Here is a 15,991-nt window from a genome sequence, read left to right on the forward strand (position 1 = left end):
TGTCTCAATAGTTGCATCTTTTATTTTGTTTAATGAGCATTTTAACAGAGGAAGTTTTCAGAAAATAAATTGAAGATCTCATCCTGCAGCAAAACAGGTGCACTACTGCCCCCTATTGGTAGACCCAGAGTGAAAAAGACGATGCGGTAATGTCAGGCTGAGCTGCAATTGTCCTTGTAGAGAAATGTAGTTGCCAGCAGTAATAATTTCACGCGTTTAGTCAAACGGAAGAAAAGTCATTTGAATGGCACAGGCCTGCAACCTGATCCTCTTTACCTCAGATAAACCTCTCCATAAACACACACGCACAACTAAACTGCTATCACAGGGAAGAGTTGCCAAGCAACAAACTTTGATCTGCCACCTACACATTAGGAGATATGTGGAAACCCAAACTGGATGTTTAAGTATCTGTTAGCCAGAGCGTGCGTGTGTTCGAGCCCTCTTCATTCTTTAGGTCAAACTGTTCAGAATGCACGAGTGTTGCTGTGGATTTTCAAAAGCCGTGTCAGCACACCATCAGACTTCGACAGGGAGATGTGTGAAACCAGTTCTGTCAAAATATAACGAAGGAATCCAGTAGTGAGGTCTTTAACTTTTCATCTTCCTTTGGAGTGTCCCTTTCTCTAAAGGCACTTAAGACAACGAAGCTGCAAAAACAAGCAACTGTTGATGGTTTTCATCGGATGCTCCACACACCTTTAGGTTTCGATGAGTCATTAGCCTCGTGCAGCAGAAGCATTACAGAGGCTTCTTCAATCACACCTCAATGTTGATCTGAGCGAAGCGGTAATGCAGGGAGGAGGGGTTACGCAGCAGCACCTTTCCCCTGTGTTCCTCCGGCTGGCTGAGGAGGGTGTTCAGCAGCCCGCCGACGCTGACGAAGCCCAGAGCCTCGCCACAGCCCGCAGACAGAGAGAAGTCCCCCTCAGTGATCCAGCCGAGGGTCACCCGCGAGCAGTGAGAGGTGATACTCGGGAGAGGATCAGGCCACACCCCCAACACAAGGTCTGGTTCTGCGTAAACAAAAGGTTCTGATGCTTCGGTTCCGGGATAATCAGATGACTGAAGGGGTCCAGCGCCCTTCTTCGAGCCCTTCTTCCTGCGTTTCGTTTTACTTTTGAAGTCGTCTCTGTGGGGGGGCTCCTGGGGGCAGGTTCCGGCGTCCCTTTTGCCCAGCAGCTTCAGGTCTTCTGGAGTTGGCGCGCACACCATGGCGTGGAGCTCGGGTTTGCCTTTGGACAGCAAGGACAGGCGCACCCACGCCACGCTCATTCTGTGTGAGGCCAGAAACGCGTCAGCCGCAGACTGCTGGAGAGGGGGCGCCCCCCCGCCGCGGCCTGGCCTCTGACCTCTAGATGTGGGCAGTCTGCACCAAGCAGACAGAAGCCTCAGAGACTTCCTGCTCCTGGGAAGAGAAGCATAACTTTTTATAGAATGTAGTTCTATGACAAACGAGGAGATGCCGTTTTAATGCCTTCAGGGACACAAAAGCTTTACTGAAGCTTTACTCTGCATCTAAAAACAGAGGCAGCTAATTCAATGTAAAGACGGGGCCCATTTCACAAAGTTATTGACATTACTCGAAGCTTTAGAGACGATTCACGAGGAGGAAGGCTTTATCCTCTGCCTCATACCCATCCTAGTGATGTATTGCAGTAATTTGAGACTTGATGCACTTTGGGTATTCTCATCAGAGACCTTAGGATGACAGTGAAACAGTCTGGGGAGGGGTCATGCATCCTCCGTCAAAAGCTAAGCTACCCTCCCAGTTAAAACATTTAGAAAAGTGATGATTGGAGGTGGAGCTCTGTGCCATTTAGTGAGGAGCCTCCAAGGAAAATGGGGTTTTTAAAATGTCCTTGTGGCATTTTTCTTTTTAACTTTTGGTTAAAAATTGCATTTCTGAGTATTTCTTTGAATTGTGGTGAATCAGGAGACGAAATAAATGCCGTTTGATTGTTTGAGACATTAAAGATATGCTGGGCCACAAGCTCCCTGTTCAGAGCGATCAGGAACGAGGAGGGGAGGAGGGGCGGGGTCGCTCTGCACCAACGATCCCATTCACACCTTGGAGGCAAGTAAACTGCTGCTCTCCAGCAACCGTCTTAGAAAGTGAGATGGTTTTTGGCTAAAAACAGCATGTTCATAATTAAAAGATCACTGGGAACAGATCAAAACATGATCAGAGTGGGACAAGTTCGTCTGTAGCATGACAGGTACACCCAGAACCCTAACTTCTATCAGTTCTAAGTGGCTCCACTGAGATAGAAGTGAGCAGAGAGGCTGCAGATAAGATGGCGCCTGACACCATCAGCTGTAAGCAGAAATTACACAACTTGATGCAGAGGCAGAAGTTTTTGGTTTTTTATTCCCCGTTTGAATGCAGTGGTCCTCCTTGTATTCACAAGGTTCACCTTTCACGTTCTCCGATTCTTTTCATTTTTTGTTTTGTTTTTCAGCGCTCTGTCCTGCGTCCTGGCTGGCTTCTGACCTTGTCAATCAAACTTCTCCATGCCATGTCTGCTGTACGAGTTCAGCTTCCCTCCAGCCCACAGCAGATCTTTGATTTCATTATATAAAACAGGACCTATTTTTCTATGAAGGTTTGAGCTTCGAGAGTTTAGATAAAAGTGTGAAAATGTTCATGTCAGTGTGAGAAACGTGAATAAAGTGTGAAGGGAGGATTTTCACAGCCTTTCAAACATCTATAATCCTACTTCCTGGATTTCAACTAGCGTGGATATTTTTATTGGTGATCATTTTCCATCAGATTTTAAGAGATGTTTACACCAAAAGTGGGTCACATGTTTATACATCTTCATTTTTGAAGGTTTGAAGGTTATCAAAAAGTATTGTGGGACCTTAATGACTCATGTCATCTTTGCCCCCCTGACACCTGTATTTATTTCCAGCAAAGAAAATCCTTTTTTACTCAATTAAAAATAATAATACTATTCTGTTTTTGCTTTCAAGTAGATGCCACATTAAGGTCATTTTGGAACTGAAGTGGTGTGAAGCATATTTTGTATCAAATGACGTCAAACACACAACTCTATGCAGCCGACAAATGACAAAAAGTGACAAAAGAACGACAACCTATTCATCTAGTTTAACTAGAACTGGTAAATAGGAGTGACAAAATTCCCACAATGCACCTTGTCCTCTGACTGCCCTCAGTAGGCGTGCTCATTACAAACATGAGAAAGGTTGTGGGCCGCTGGCTGGAGGAACCTTTGAAAGCCGACGTGGAACAAATGCAGACCTGATGACGGTGAATACGCTCTGAGGTTTGGTCCCGGTGTGATCCGGCTGTGGCGTCATCTCCTCCTCCTTCGGCTTGGTTGTGCTTCTGGCCAGCCCGTCTCCTCGTTGCCTCGTGAGGAGCTCCCACTCCTCCACCAGCTGTTGCCACGGGCAACGGAAAGGAGCCAGACAGCCATGTTTAATGTAATTGGTTCTTTTGGCGGGTGGACGCCTGTGGAAAAGGTTACAAGGTCAAACTATCAGGTTCCCCTGCCAATTTATGAAAGGGGGAATTGAGGAGCACCCTCATTAGTATCCCATCAATGTCCTAGAAAACATTTTCACTTCATGGAAATGATCTGGGCTCAGAGGTTCGATAAGAAGTCCTCTTCCAGAACCTCAAGTCTCCTGACAACCTTTGGATTCCTAAAGGTGCAGATAAAAGCCACTTCTGGAAGGTCTTTGGAAAATTAAACAGCAACAGACTTCTGCTGTAGTTCAAGGTCCAGAATAGTTATATTATAATAACAATAATTAGCTTGTAATAGCAGCTGAACCCCATTTTAGCATTTTTATAAATGTACTGGGGAAAAACGTCGCTCTTTTGATTGGTTTGTTTGTTTCCCTGCAGCAGACTGACATCCCAACTACTGTCACTAAACGTTCAGACACCCATGATGGACAAACATGGGTTAGTAAATCATTGAAATAAATCACACACAGCTTCACCGTTTTGTTTCTTCCCTCATCTGCCTTCGACTGACCTTTTGAATTTGTCCAGGAGCTCAGCTTCCTGCTCCTCCTGAAATCGAACGCCTGCAGGACAGTCCGGATAATCATGGGGGAAGTGGGGAGCGCCTTGATTTTGGGATCGTTTCAGACTCATATGAAGTCCAGCTATGCGAACTCCTCGATACACCTGGAGAGGGGGGAGAGGTGGAATTGGAAAATGGAACAAAGACTGCAAGACAGAAGGAAGTAAATGAGCTTCCAAAGCTGGGCTAATAAAAGAAGACCGTGAAGTTGACAAGATGCATCATCAGAGACTGAAAGTAAAAGTGTTGCCAGCTGTGTTGCTTCTCCGCATTCAAAAAAAAGCAAGCTGAATAATTCATCCAGTTTCTGATTTTTCTCAATTAAAAGTTTCATGGTAGAGAGAAGCCCAGGTCTCTTTCTAGCTTTCTACTCCTGCAGGAGAGCAGAGGAGCTCCCAGGCAAGCTGATCTTCTGAGAACAGAGGGAGCTCCTCTGTTCTCAGAAGATCAGCTGACTCAGGCCAGCTGATCTTCTGCCTTATGTCACAAATTTATAAATCTAATCTCACTCCAAAACAGAATGCATCCATCTGCTGTTCTGACCTCAACCGGCTTCCCAGATTAGACCTGGACTTCACTGAAGCAGTCTGATTTCGATTTACAAACTCAAGACTGTGTATTATTTCAAACGATAAAGTTACATTTCATTTTTCCATTTAAAAAAACAAGTTTGTTTGATTCATTTAACTTATGTTACATAACTAGTGAATAAAAGCAGAAATTCATAAATATGAAATTCTGACATTTTTGTTAAATAAGATGCAAATTGTACTTGTAATGAACTCTAGATGAAGGTCAACTCAGTTTGCCTACTTGACTGATCAAAGCCAGCCTAAATGAACTGATAACTCCACGAGTGACTGTAGGATCTTCTCTGCAGCTGTCCACACTCCCTCCTCACCTCTCTGATGTTCTGGTGTCTTCATCTTTGCATACAGTCAAAGTCTAAATGAAGCTCATTTGTGGAACAGGCAGCCAAATAAACAGAAAGGTCCGAGCTAAGCCACCGGTTGAAGAGTTTCATTCTTCAAGCATTTTTTCCACCACAACTAAAGAGAACTGAAAGATGTTCAGCGCTTGTTGTTGTAACTGGGAACCAAACTAAAATGCCCTGAAAATACCGCACATATGTTTGTTTTAATACTCACCAGCGGGACCCAGAAGGCCATACCCCAGCCTTTAGGAAGCAGCAGGTCCCAGCCGGCCCCCCAGGAGCTCATGTCATTTCCCACTTGTTTGCCCGGCTGATGAACCAGGAGGATGGGGATTCGGCCCTGCAGTGGAGTGGGGCTCAGCCTGGAGCCTGGAATCAGCAGCTCACTCCTCATGCGGTTCAGCTCCTGCAGGCAGCAACACAGACAGCTTCTGCTCACACCTGCTCGGAGATGAAGCAGCTGAGACAGGAGGGGCTACAAAGGCAGATGGAGATCACGGGTGAACCTGCTCAGAGATCTTGTTTTCGGTGACATTGTCTCGCACAGACTGTTCCCACAAGCAGCTCTGGCTGCAGAGCTGCGGGACGCCTCGTAACATCAGCTGCCGTCTCTTCTCCTCGTCTGCCTCTGTGGAAACAAACACAACCTTCCTGAAAATCAGCCTCCAGAATTCCATCCTCTTACTCCCAGAATTCTAATGTTCAATTAAAAATGATCAAACAATTCCTTAAATCAAAACATTATTTTTACCCAAGTTTATACTGTTAATATAAAACTAGAAAGTAGGATTATATAATCTAATATTGAAATATACCGAATACACAATTAGGAGAAACCAACAGGTGTGTCTGATTTAAATGGATGATAAATATACTATTATTTTGACTGGAATCTTACAGAAATTAGAAATATTGCTGCACTTTTTATCCTTTGCACTGATGTAAACTGCTATAAACTTCCCGGTAACAGGGTAGTCATAAAGATTTTTTTATTTCACTTTTAGTTCATTCTGCACATTGTAAATCAGAGAATAAAAAGTGATTTTTTTAAAGTAAATTTATTAATATTAACAATTTTAACACTCCTTTCCAATTGTACCTTCTTGATTTTAATAACTGGTGCAACTTTCAGTAGTTGTAAATCGGTTTTTAAATGATGCACCTTTCAATTTATTATTAAAAATGAATGAACAAATGAGGCACTTATTATTAGTTGCAAATTATTTACTTTTGTGTTTTTACAATGAACGACACACTCTGACCTAAGAGCACTTTTGTATTTTGTTGTACATGTGACAAAAACAAGTAAATTACTGAATTCACTTCATTGTGTGCTTGAGAACTCAATGTGAAGGGCAGATCCGAACTGATCCATGAGACAATAATGTTCAAATCGGCTGCTCAGTCGCTGAGGGTGAGACTGGAGTACAAGGTCCTGCCAGGATTCGAACCTGGAACATCTGCATGGCTGGGCAGAGGCCCCCAGGAGCACAGAACCAGAAACGTACTCAGTGAAACACCCTCAGGACCTTTGGTGACCGACAGTGTTGCATTAACGTCTAGCGCAGCAGTTCATGTTGTGACATGTGCAGCATAACGACCCGCCCTCCTCCAGTCTGTCCAGAAGGTCAGATTTTACCTTGACTCTGGTTTACACTGGGCATTGCTTTAACCTTCTTTGCCGGTAAAGTCAATCTGGGGTCATCCACAGTCAGACCCAGCACCGTGCCAGGGGGCACCTCTCCAGATGAATAGATGCCTGCACATGAGACATGAAAGCAAAGTCAGTGATCAGGACCAAGGAGAGGAAAAAGCACAAAGCAGCAGAGCTCCAACCTTTCAGTGTCTTAAAGACCTCTGCTTGTTGTTGATGCAGATTCATCTTCCTCTCATCTCTACAGTGCTGAGGCCACCACAGAGAAGAAGCCTGGGACTGACCCGCCTCCTTAAAAACAGAACTCATCTATAATTTTGTCGAGTAGGTTATTTTTGATCAGGAGAACCCTTTCACAACACTCACATCACAGTCTGTGGCTGCCTCCAAGCTTTCTGTTAGCACAGAATGAGACTGAGGTCCGACCAGGCGGTAGCGTACCATCTCCATCGTGAGATCGCTACGACAGATGACCAGATACGTGAATGAAACAGAATCACCTCCTCCAAACAGTTGCTCAGTTCATTCACTGACTTTATTACGATTCCAGTTGAGCTGGACTTCCAGGTGACTGGAGTGTCGGGTGATCTGGTTCCGTCTCCCAAGATCTTCTTAGCAGGAGGTCCACCTGCGTCCACACGGCTCCGTTTCCTCTTTCCTCCAGGTGTCACCTTGGCTTTAGGGGAGACCTCAGGCTTTGGCTCAGACTCCAGGGTGGAAGCAGACTCTGCAGGTGTGGCCACTGGGATAACCGGGGGCACCACCGCCTCAAAGCACTCACACACTCTTTGCAACTCTGGGAGAAGATCCTGAAGAGGAACACATCAGCTGAAATCAACCAGCTTGCTGTGACTGACTCGACACTGACTGGTGTACCAACAACCCAAACCCCCCTGTGAGGATTTAAAAGCAGCCGTTTACCTGCTTCAGAGCGGGATGCGCCCAGATCCACAGCTGCCTGCTGGCTGAGCCTTCTGCTCGAGGTCTCCAAAGAAATGTGACGGGGCCCAGAGGGTGTGAGGGGTACTGCCCCGCTCTGTACACCGTAACGCTGCCCTGTCTGCACCCAGACAGGCACAGAGCTGCAGCAAAGGTAGGGCCTGGAAAAATGTCAACCACAATTCAGAGTTTTATTACCGTACTTAAAGTCCCACTTTGATCATCTTACGATCTATTTTCAAGTGTTCCCAGTGGTCTTTTGATCATGATTGTGCTGAAATGCACTTTCAATCCAAATTTTCTTTATACATTTCCTGAACCATCACAAAAATGCCACAAGAACAAGTTAAAAACACCAAAAGCACCTTTTCATCAGGGTGGATCTTTAAATTAGTCTCAGAAAGTCAAAAAAGGCAGCCTGTGTTTTTTTTTTTTAACGTGGTAAAAAGAAAGTAGTAACAGCCCTCACCCGTCTCCTTGCTGGTCAGCTGTGACAGAGCAGTCAACAGCGTGTCCTCCTCTCCCTGCAGCTCAATGCAGCAGTAATAAGAAATGTCCTGCATAGATGAAAAAAATAACTAAAAAAAAGCAGTTTATCTATCTCCTGGATGTTTTCATATAAATAAAAACAGAGTGTTTTACCAGCAGCAGGCAGTGGCTGCTCATTGCTCTATAGCACGGCCGGTAGCACTTGCACGTTGGTCTGTCCCCGAGACGGTAACCCCACTTCTTTACCATGTGGAAACGCTTGGCGTGCCAAATGTGCGTCTCTAACCAAATGTTCTTGCGCTGGCGGCGATTGAACTCCAGCAACAGGTTGCCGTGGCGCCGGCGAGCTTTGCGGCTTTTACTCTTTGGTAGCTCCTTCTTCTTCTTCGAGCCGGCCTGGAGGCTCTTTTCCCGCTGATGGAGGAGCGTATGTGAGCGCACACGGAGCATGGATGAATCACTAAAGCAGCTGAGAGCATTTGCAGAAATTACCATTTTGCTCGCCACATCTCTCAGCCTGCGGGGAAGCCTCTTGGTGTTGTGGCTCATGGCGCGTCTCCTCATGTGTTTGGGCAGAGCCTGGAAGACATGGTTGCTGCCCGTTCTCTTGGTCACTGCTTTCAGCATGGCCTTCACCTCTGCAGCCCTGCTCCTGGCAAACGCTCCAGCTTGGTGAGGAGAACAATAGAAGGACTTTTAGGAAACTGTAGGAAAAAGGGGCTCTGACAGACCATTTATAAGGTTTCCCAGCATTTTAATTGTTTTTAGGAATTAACAAGAAAGTGTTTAAAGAAAAGGCATCAAATGGTAAAGGGAAAAAAAAAGAAAGCTGCCATCGCCTTTGTCAAATAATTTCCCAAATGTCATGGGAAATGTGGTTGATGTTGTGCATATGAAGGGATTCTGCTCATAAATGAAGTTCGTGACATAAACAACTTTTGCCTGTGTTTGCAGGAGTGAAGCGTCTCCTCACCGGTGATGTATTTGGGCATCTCCTTCATGTAACCTCCTCCTCCATCTCTCTGATTTCCACGAACCCATCCAGTCCTGGGAGGAGGGTTCCTCTGCCATCCTAGCAGAAAAGATCAGAACAAACAGCGTTTTGCTTTTCAAACCACTGTTTCCTTTAATGAGGCGTCAGACATGTGTGGTCAGGACATTTAGAGAATTTTAATGCAGAATATACAAGACAACACTGATGTTGTGTCTTTCTGACCAGCATCATCATGCCACCTAAATGTCAATCATATAAAAGGCTAAGGGGAAAAGCACACAGTGAATGCAGGGCTGAGTGGCCTGCCGCCACCATGTGCTGACCACGCAGCGGCAGTCCCCACTCGTGACAGTGGGCCGTGTCAATACCGGAGTCCTTCGCTTCTTGTCGTCCGTTCTGGCTGCTGCTACCCGCCGCGGCGGAAGGAGACGAATACTGCACGCTGGCAGGCTGGTTCTTCATCTTCCTGTCCCTCATCTTCACCTTGGAAGCAGACATTTTCTCTAGTCTTAACCGCCACAAAACATAAATAAAAAGAAGAAATCCCGAAAAAGTCCAAATAATAAGCCAGCTAGCTACGTTAGCTCACACTGAATCTGAAGTTTTTTCTCCCAAACTTGGATCTAGCAGACTGATTCAAACGTAACTTATGTATAAAAAAGAGGTAAATCAAAAATGTCTATCACAAAATTAAGTCGGATGCAGTTCAATGTTGTCGCTACAGCTAACAACCACATGGGTTTAATTAATGTCAGCTTACGTCGATTTGCTTCCGGGTTCGTGGTACTCTTGGAATTTGTAGTTCAGTTGCCGAAAAGACTAGCGAGTCAGGAGAAAACACGTCGACATAGCAATTTATCTTTTAGGATAGCGTTGTTTTTTTCTTGCTTCACTATAAATATATAATTTTACTGTAAAAAAAATTAAGACAAAATAACTTTCTTTAAAAAGTCAGGTACATTTTGCGACTGTTAGTTGTCATTTACGGTAAGGCGGATCCAACTGTTCTCCGTCGTTTTTTTCCCAATCTTTATTTATAAATTAGTTTCCCTTCGTGTTTTCGCCTTCACACGCCTGCTTTCACCCTGCATGAGTTCAGAAACATGTCTGCGTTAATCAAGAAGATCATCAGCACGACTAAAGCTCCTGCTGCCATCGGTCCATACAGGTGAGCGGAGTACGAATCCGACCGTCTCTGGACGGACACTACACCAAACAAACAAGTGCACGCTTCTTCACTGTGGACTTTACACCGCACCACTGTGGAAAAGTTTAGCTGCTGTTAACCATATTTCTTTAAGAAACTTTTATTTGAGTTCTAATATTTAATATAATTACAAATAAAAACGAATAATAAAAATCAAATGAAATTTGCCTAATCTTAAATTAATCTAAATGCAGCCTTAACATAATCATACCGTGTGTCCGCCCCCCCCCCGCCCCCCCTTCCATTTTCCTTTTGATTTATTTCTTTGACCAACTCAAATTATTTTTGACTTTAGAGTAAACTTTTGTCTGGTCTCTAAAAACTATTAACCTGAAGCTTTTTTTGTTTTTTTTCCTCACAAAAAAAAAGCTTTCAAAGTAAAAGTTAGCTTATAAAATGAATTTAATCATAAAACCTACATTGCAGCTGTAGACATGATTTTTTATTTTTCCATGAAATCTTTTTGAAATAGGCTGATACTGTGGTGCTGTTGTCTTCCAGCCAGGCGGTGCTGGTTGATCGGACCATGTTCATATCAGGACAGCTGGGGATGGATCCCGCCACCACACAGCTGGTGGAAGGAGGCGTTCAAGCACAAACCAGACAGGTGACCACACGGCTTCTCTTAAAACATTTGTAGCTTTCCTTCTCAAACTACAAAGGTGGATTGTGAACAAGCTAAAGACCCACCTTTACGAAAATGAGTTTTTTTGGTGTTTTTAACATGTTCTTGTGACCTTTTTCTGATAATTAAGGACATATAAAGAAATTAAGCTTATAATAGCATGTCTGGGTATTTCTTCCAATTGTTGTAAATCAGGAGCAGATGCAAAAATGCAGCTGGAAAAAGCTTGTAAGTGTGGCTGACAAGTTACCCCAGTGGGCCACTAGCTCCCTGCCCCTCTCCATTCTGATGCATCCACTTGTAGACAAATAGACACGTGTGTGTCCTCATTTTTCTCGTCTGAGCTGGAATCTCCACGGCTCCGATATTGCTCGCCATTTTTGTTGCACCGCCAATGTTAGGTTGGGGATACGAGGGAACGTAAGCTAGTGGAAGACGGGGTAAACAGATGATGGAAAGGGGGCAGGCTTTCACGACTACTGTACTACTGTCGCTCTGCAGAAATTATGTCCTGGAAAACGACCCAGGATTCCTGGTTTTGGCTAAACTTGGCATAATCATAATTAAAAGAACACCGGGAACGCTTTGAAAACGGATCAAAAGATGATCAGAGTGGGACTCTAAAGTGTAACTAAGGTGCAGATTTTTTTTTGTTGAGCTACAGATCAAGGAACTTGAGAATCATGAATTGAGTATTTTCTTTCAAGTTGCAATGATCACAAATGCAGGGAAAAGAAAACATGTTGACTTCTCACCACAAGGTGAAGCAAATGCAGAAGGTTTTTTTTTTTTCATGGTGGAGAGAGAGATGCAGGTTCTAGTTCTACTGTGATGTGTGGTGGTATCCATTGATAATTCTTCCCCTTTTCCTTCAGGCTCTTGTTAACTTGGGCGAAATCCTTAAAGCTGCTGGTTGTGGTTATGAAAACGGTAATGAAGAACCTTTCATGTTTTTGCACACATTTGTCCCTGCAGTCATGCAGATCACGGATGTGTTTGTTTTCTGCAGTCGTAAAAACCACGGTGCTCCTCGCGAACATGAATGACTTCACCAGCGTAAACGACGTTTACAAGCAGTGTGAGTGTCCTGCTTTTCATGATCCCTCCAGGACCGTCGGACCTCCCAGGTTCAATGCAAACATAGCCTCTAGGTGTCACTAGAATCCAGAGTTACAATAATCTGAGATGAAATAAGTGGTTTTCTTCATAAATGACATGCTATTTAGTTGTCTTGTAGAAACTCTTTTAGACAGAGCTTGTCTTACGTGCATAAATCCTTTATTTATTTATTTTTACCTCCACGTAAACCTTCTGTTCATTTATGCAGTATTCCACGGCCCTTTATTCTGCGACATGCGTTGCTGTTCAGTTTGTAACTTGGAACGAATGCCAACAAAGATGCTGACAAAGAGGAAAAAGGAAGTTGCTCTGAGGCACAGTGACAGAGCACTCCATTAAGAAGAGCAGCAGAGGCTCACAGAGGGTAATCTGAGCTGCTGCTGTCAGTGGATGAAGTTGAATCCAAACACCAGACAATGAGACATATGTGACCCTCTTTAGATGAAGACGCTGCCCTCCTCTCATTGAGGCGCCAGCAGCCTGAACTTTCCCACTGTCCATGTGGAGAAAGGACCAAGCAAAGGAAAAAAAGTGCTTCTTCTTTAGTTTAAAATTCTGACTGCAGGCTTTCAGAACCAAAGTCCATACAGATCAGCTGTGTGTTTGTCTCGTACTCTATAAATGTGAATGATTTCTGAAGTAGGCATGTTCTCCAGCCATTGTTAAATGCTAACAACTGTATGTTGGTGTTTAATTGCATTAATGAAGCTAATAAATGGCATATTTACAATTGTTTTAACCTAATCTAAACTATAATAAAAATAATAACATTACATTTATAGTTGGAGAGCTGATTTTACAGAGAAAAGAGGGCAAAAAACAGAGTGTGGAGGTTCCATTGTTTCATAAAAACAACCACAACCTTCTGGAAATCGATGTTTGTGGAATGACAGATTTACTGCAGCGGTTTTGTTGTTGCAGTGAAGAACAGCTGGTTTTGAAGGCTGACAGCAAAGTTTAAAGGTGGGGATGTTAAAGGTACAGATACTCTATATTACCAAAATATTCACTCACCCTTCCAAATGCTCAGAATCTGGTGTCCTAATCACTTGGTCTGGCCACAGGTGTATAAAATCAGGCCATGCCACGTGTGGAACAAATCCTAAATGTTCCATAGTCAATTGTCAGCTCTATCCGAACAAAATGGAAGAGTTTGGGAACAACAGCAACTCAGGAAACCAAGTGGTAGACCACGTAAACTGATGGAGAGGGGTCGGTTGATGCTGAAGCTCATAGTGCCAAAAGATCACCAACATTATGCACAGTCAATTGCTGCAGAGCTCCAGACTTCATGTGACCTTCAGATCAGCCCAAGTTCAGAATGTAGAGAGCTTCATGGAATGGTTTTCCATGGCCGAGCAGCTGCATCCAAGTGCAATGCAAAGCGTCGGATGCAGAGGTGTAAAGCACGCCGCCACTGGACTCTAGAGCAGTGGAGACGCCTTCTTGAGCGGCAGTGACTCGGGTGGTAGAGCGGGTCGTTCAATGACCGAAGGGTCGGCGGCTCGATCCACGCTCCCCCCCCCCCCAGCCAGCTGTTGTTGTGTCCTTGGGCAAGACACTTCACCCTCCCTGCCTCCAGTGCGGCTCCACTGGGTGGTAATGTGTATAAATGTCCCGGTGATGGTCAGACGGGCCGTAGGCACAAACACATTGTAAGAAGATAAATCCAAGCCATTATTATAATTATTATTATTTGGAGGGATGAATAAGAATTTTCCCGATTTGACTCTGGGTATGGAGGTCTTCAGGAGAACGGTACATTTGGGAATGCATTGTGAAATCTGGCGGAGGACGGGTTATGGTGTGGGCTTGTTTTTCATGGCTTGGCCCCTTAGTTCCAGTGAAATGATTTTAGGATACCACAACATTTTGGACAATTCCAAGCTTCCAACCTTGTGGGAGCAGTTTGAAGTGGGTCCCTTCCTCTTCCAACATGATGGTGCACCAGAACACAAAGCCAGGTCCATACAGACATGGATGACAGTCTGATGTGGATGAACCTGACTGTCCAGCACGGAGTCCTGACCTGGACCCCATAGAAAACCTTTGGGATGAATTAGAGCGGAGACTGAGAGTCAGGCCTTCTCCACCAACATCAGTGTGTGACCTCACCAATGAGCTTCTGGAAGAATGGTCCAGAATTCCTAGAAACACACTCCTGAACCTTGTGGACAGCCTTTCCAGAAGAGTTGAAGCTGTAATAGCTGCAAAAGTTGGACTGACATCATATTGAACTCAGGGTTAGGAATGGGACGCCACTTTAGTTCATGTGTGAGTCAAGGCAGGTGAGAAAATACTTTTGGTAATATAGTGTATGTATTGATAAATCCATCTAGTACTGGGAGTTACTGCAGGATCAGTTGAAAGCCACAGATATGAACAGGATTATATTATTATAAAAAGGTATAAAATCCATCTGGAAGTAAGTAAACAGAAATGTTACGCCCAGGTCTGTTTCCACACTAACTTGACTGCTTTCTGTAGTTTTCAGCTCCAACTTTCCCGCCAGAGCTGCTTATCAAGTTGCTGCTCTGCCCAAAGTGAGTATTTGATAAAGGCGGATCACGTTTTTGCAGCTGCTGATGCTCTGATCCACTGTGCTTGTTTATTTGCAGGGTGGACTGGTTGAGATTGAAGCCGTTGCTGGTTTGGGCCCTTTGACCAATGCTTGACTGAGTACTGCCTCTCCACGAATCAACAAAAACTGCTGCACGTTCAACATGGGAGTGATGAGTGCCATTCCTCTGTTTCAGAGCGGGATGGAGGTTTTGGACGTGTTGCAGGTCACCTGGCAGATGGGCAGCACTGGGAGCGCTTTCACCCCTCATTAACATTGATGACATGATTGAAGACGGTGCCGCGTTTTCACGTTCAGCCACTCACGTTTCACTAACATGAGCTGCTAAGTATCTGAGCTTGTTTGTTGGCTTGAGTTACACCACTGATCCTCAAGCGTTCTCTGTATTATAACGCTGCTGTCTGTTAGGTCTGCAACCTTCAAACTTTAGCCTCGCTGATGTCATAGTGTGTTATACTGTCGTCTCACGGTTACACAGCTGGATTTGAAACGACTTTGACTCAGGAAATCAGTAAAAGCCTGCTGGCTGGCAAACATTTAGCTGCTGGGTGAAATATGGACCAATGCTCAGTTTCTTCATCTCTGACTGGAATGTTCACAGTATAAGTTCTATTTGAAAAATGCTTTGAGGGTGAAAAAAAAAAAAAGTAGAATTACAGTACAGACAAAAGTTTGGAAACACCTTCTCATTCAAAGAGTTTTCTGTATTTCCATGACTGTGAAAATTGTAGATTCACACTGAAGGCATCAAAACTATGAATGAACACATGTGGAATTATATACATAACAAAAAAGTGTAAAACAACTAAGCATCTCTGGGAACTCCTTCAAGACTGTGGAAGACCATTTCAGGTGACTTGAAGCTCATCAAGAGAATGCCAAGAATGTGCAAAGCAGTAATCAAAGCAAAAGGTGGCTACTTTGAAGAACCTACAATATGACATATGTTCAGTTGTTTCACACTTTTTTGTTGTGTAAATAATTCTACCTGTGTTAATTCATAGTTTTGATGCCTTCAGTGTGAATCTACAATTTTCATAGCCATGAAAATAAAGAAAACTTTTTGAATGAGGTGTGTCCAAACTTTTGTCTGTACTGCATGTAAAAGCAGGAGCTTTAAAACAGGAAGAATTGGTAAAGGGAACATTTTGATGGATTTTACCTGTGGAAACAGGAACATTTACACGCCAAAGTCTTTCTGAAGATGCTGCGCTGACCCAAAATCAAGCAACAAACTAAGAAACTGGTGGAATCTGTACTAATGAAATACACTGAAATAAAAAATAAAGGTTTGATTGTCCTGACTTGTCGTGTCAGAGAAAATAAAGGTTTGTGTCCCCTAATGAAACCAGACCGGACTTTCAAAGTCTCTCTGGGACAGATTTCAC

At 44.0% G+C, this 15,991-nt stretch overlaps 2 protein-coding genes across 3 annotated transcripts; one reads left to right on the forward strand and one right to left on the reverse strand.

Annotated features, from left to right (window-relative positions):
• Positions 1 to 2: 2 nt before the first annotated feature.
• pop1 (POP1 homolog, ribonuclease P/MRP subunit) lies at positions 3 to 9,845 on the reverse strand. Of its 2 annotated transcripts, none has more exons than XM_011484893.3 (15): positions 9,440 to 9,845; positions 9,051 to 9,149; positions 8,570 to 8,745; positions 8,231 to 8,491; positions 8,058 to 8,145; positions 7,571 to 7,749; positions 7,184 to 7,458; positions 7,016 to 7,109; positions 6,832 to 6,937; positions 6,635 to 6,754; positions 5,502 to 5,623; positions 5,210 to 5,401; positions 4,011 to 4,165; positions 3,266 to 3,478; positions 3 to 1,408 (listed from the first exon to the last, which is right to left on the reverse strand). In XM_011484893.3, the coding sequence occupies exons 1-15, from the start codon at positions 9,567 to 9,569 to the stop codon at positions 760 to 762; spliced, it is 2,859 nt and encodes a 952-aa protein (XP_011483195.1). In that variant the 5' UTR covers positions 9,570 to 9,845; the 3' UTR covers positions 3 to 759. The 2 variants fall into 2 exon arrangements, with proteins under 2 accessions (XP_011483195.1, XP_011483194.1); XM_011484892.3 differs by having other exon boundaries at positions 6,832 to 6,940.
• Positions 9,846 to 10,078: 233 nt separating this feature from the next.
• On the forward strand, positions 10,079 to 15,907 carry LOC101165253 (2-iminobutanoate/2-iminopropanoate deaminase). Its single transcript, XM_004077623.5, has 7 exons — positions 10,079 to 10,239; positions 10,780 to 10,885; positions 11,779 to 11,833; positions 11,913 to 11,981; positions 14,510 to 14,565; positions 14,641 to 14,701; positions 14,779 to 15,907. The coding sequence occupies exons 1-6, from the start codon at positions 10,175 to 10,177 to the stop codon at positions 14,695 to 14,697; spliced, it is 408 nt and encodes a 135-aa protein (XP_004077671.1). The 5' UTR covers positions 10,079 to 10,174; the 3' UTR covers positions 14,698 to 14,701; positions 14,779 to 15,907.
• The last annotated feature ends 84 nt before the right edge of the window (positions 15,908 to 15,991 follow it).

This window comes from Oryzias latipes, chromosome 16 (genome assembly GCF_053564925.1).
Source record: "Oryzias latipes strain Hd-rR chromosome 16, Olatipes_Hd-rR_3.1".
In the NCBI taxonomy this organism is placed as follows: domain Eukaryota; kingdom Metazoa; phylum Chordata; class Actinopteri; order Beloniformes; family Adrianichthyidae; genus Oryzias; species Oryzias latipes.

Bases quoted from the DNA above. Each gene is read 5' to 3' on its own strand.
- pop1 (XM_011484892.3), bottom strand. From the start codon at position 9,569: ATGTCTGCTTCCAAGGTGAAGATGAGGGACAGGAAGATGAAGAACCAG. The intron at 8,746-9,050 runs GTGAGGAGACGC...CTCCTCACCAAG, and splicing joins GATGCCCAAATACATCACCG to CTGGAGCGTTTGCCAGGAGC. The intron at 4,166-5,209 runs GTGAGTATTAAA...CCCCCTCTCCAG, and splicing joins TGGCCTTCTGGGTCCCGCTG to GTGTATCGAGGAGTTCGCAT.
- LOC101165253 (XM_004077623.5), top strand. From the start codon at position 10,175: ATGTCTGCGTTAATCAAGAAGATCATCAGCACGACTAAAGCTCCTGCT. The intron at 10,240-10,779 runs GTGAGCGGAGTA...GTTGTCTTCCAG, and splicing joins GCTGCCATCGGTCCATACAG to CCAGGCGGTGCTGGTTGATC. The intron at 14,566-14,640 runs GTGAGTATTTGA...GTTTATTTGCAG, and splicing joins AAGTTGCTGCTCTGCCCAAA to GGTGGACTGGTTGAGATTGA.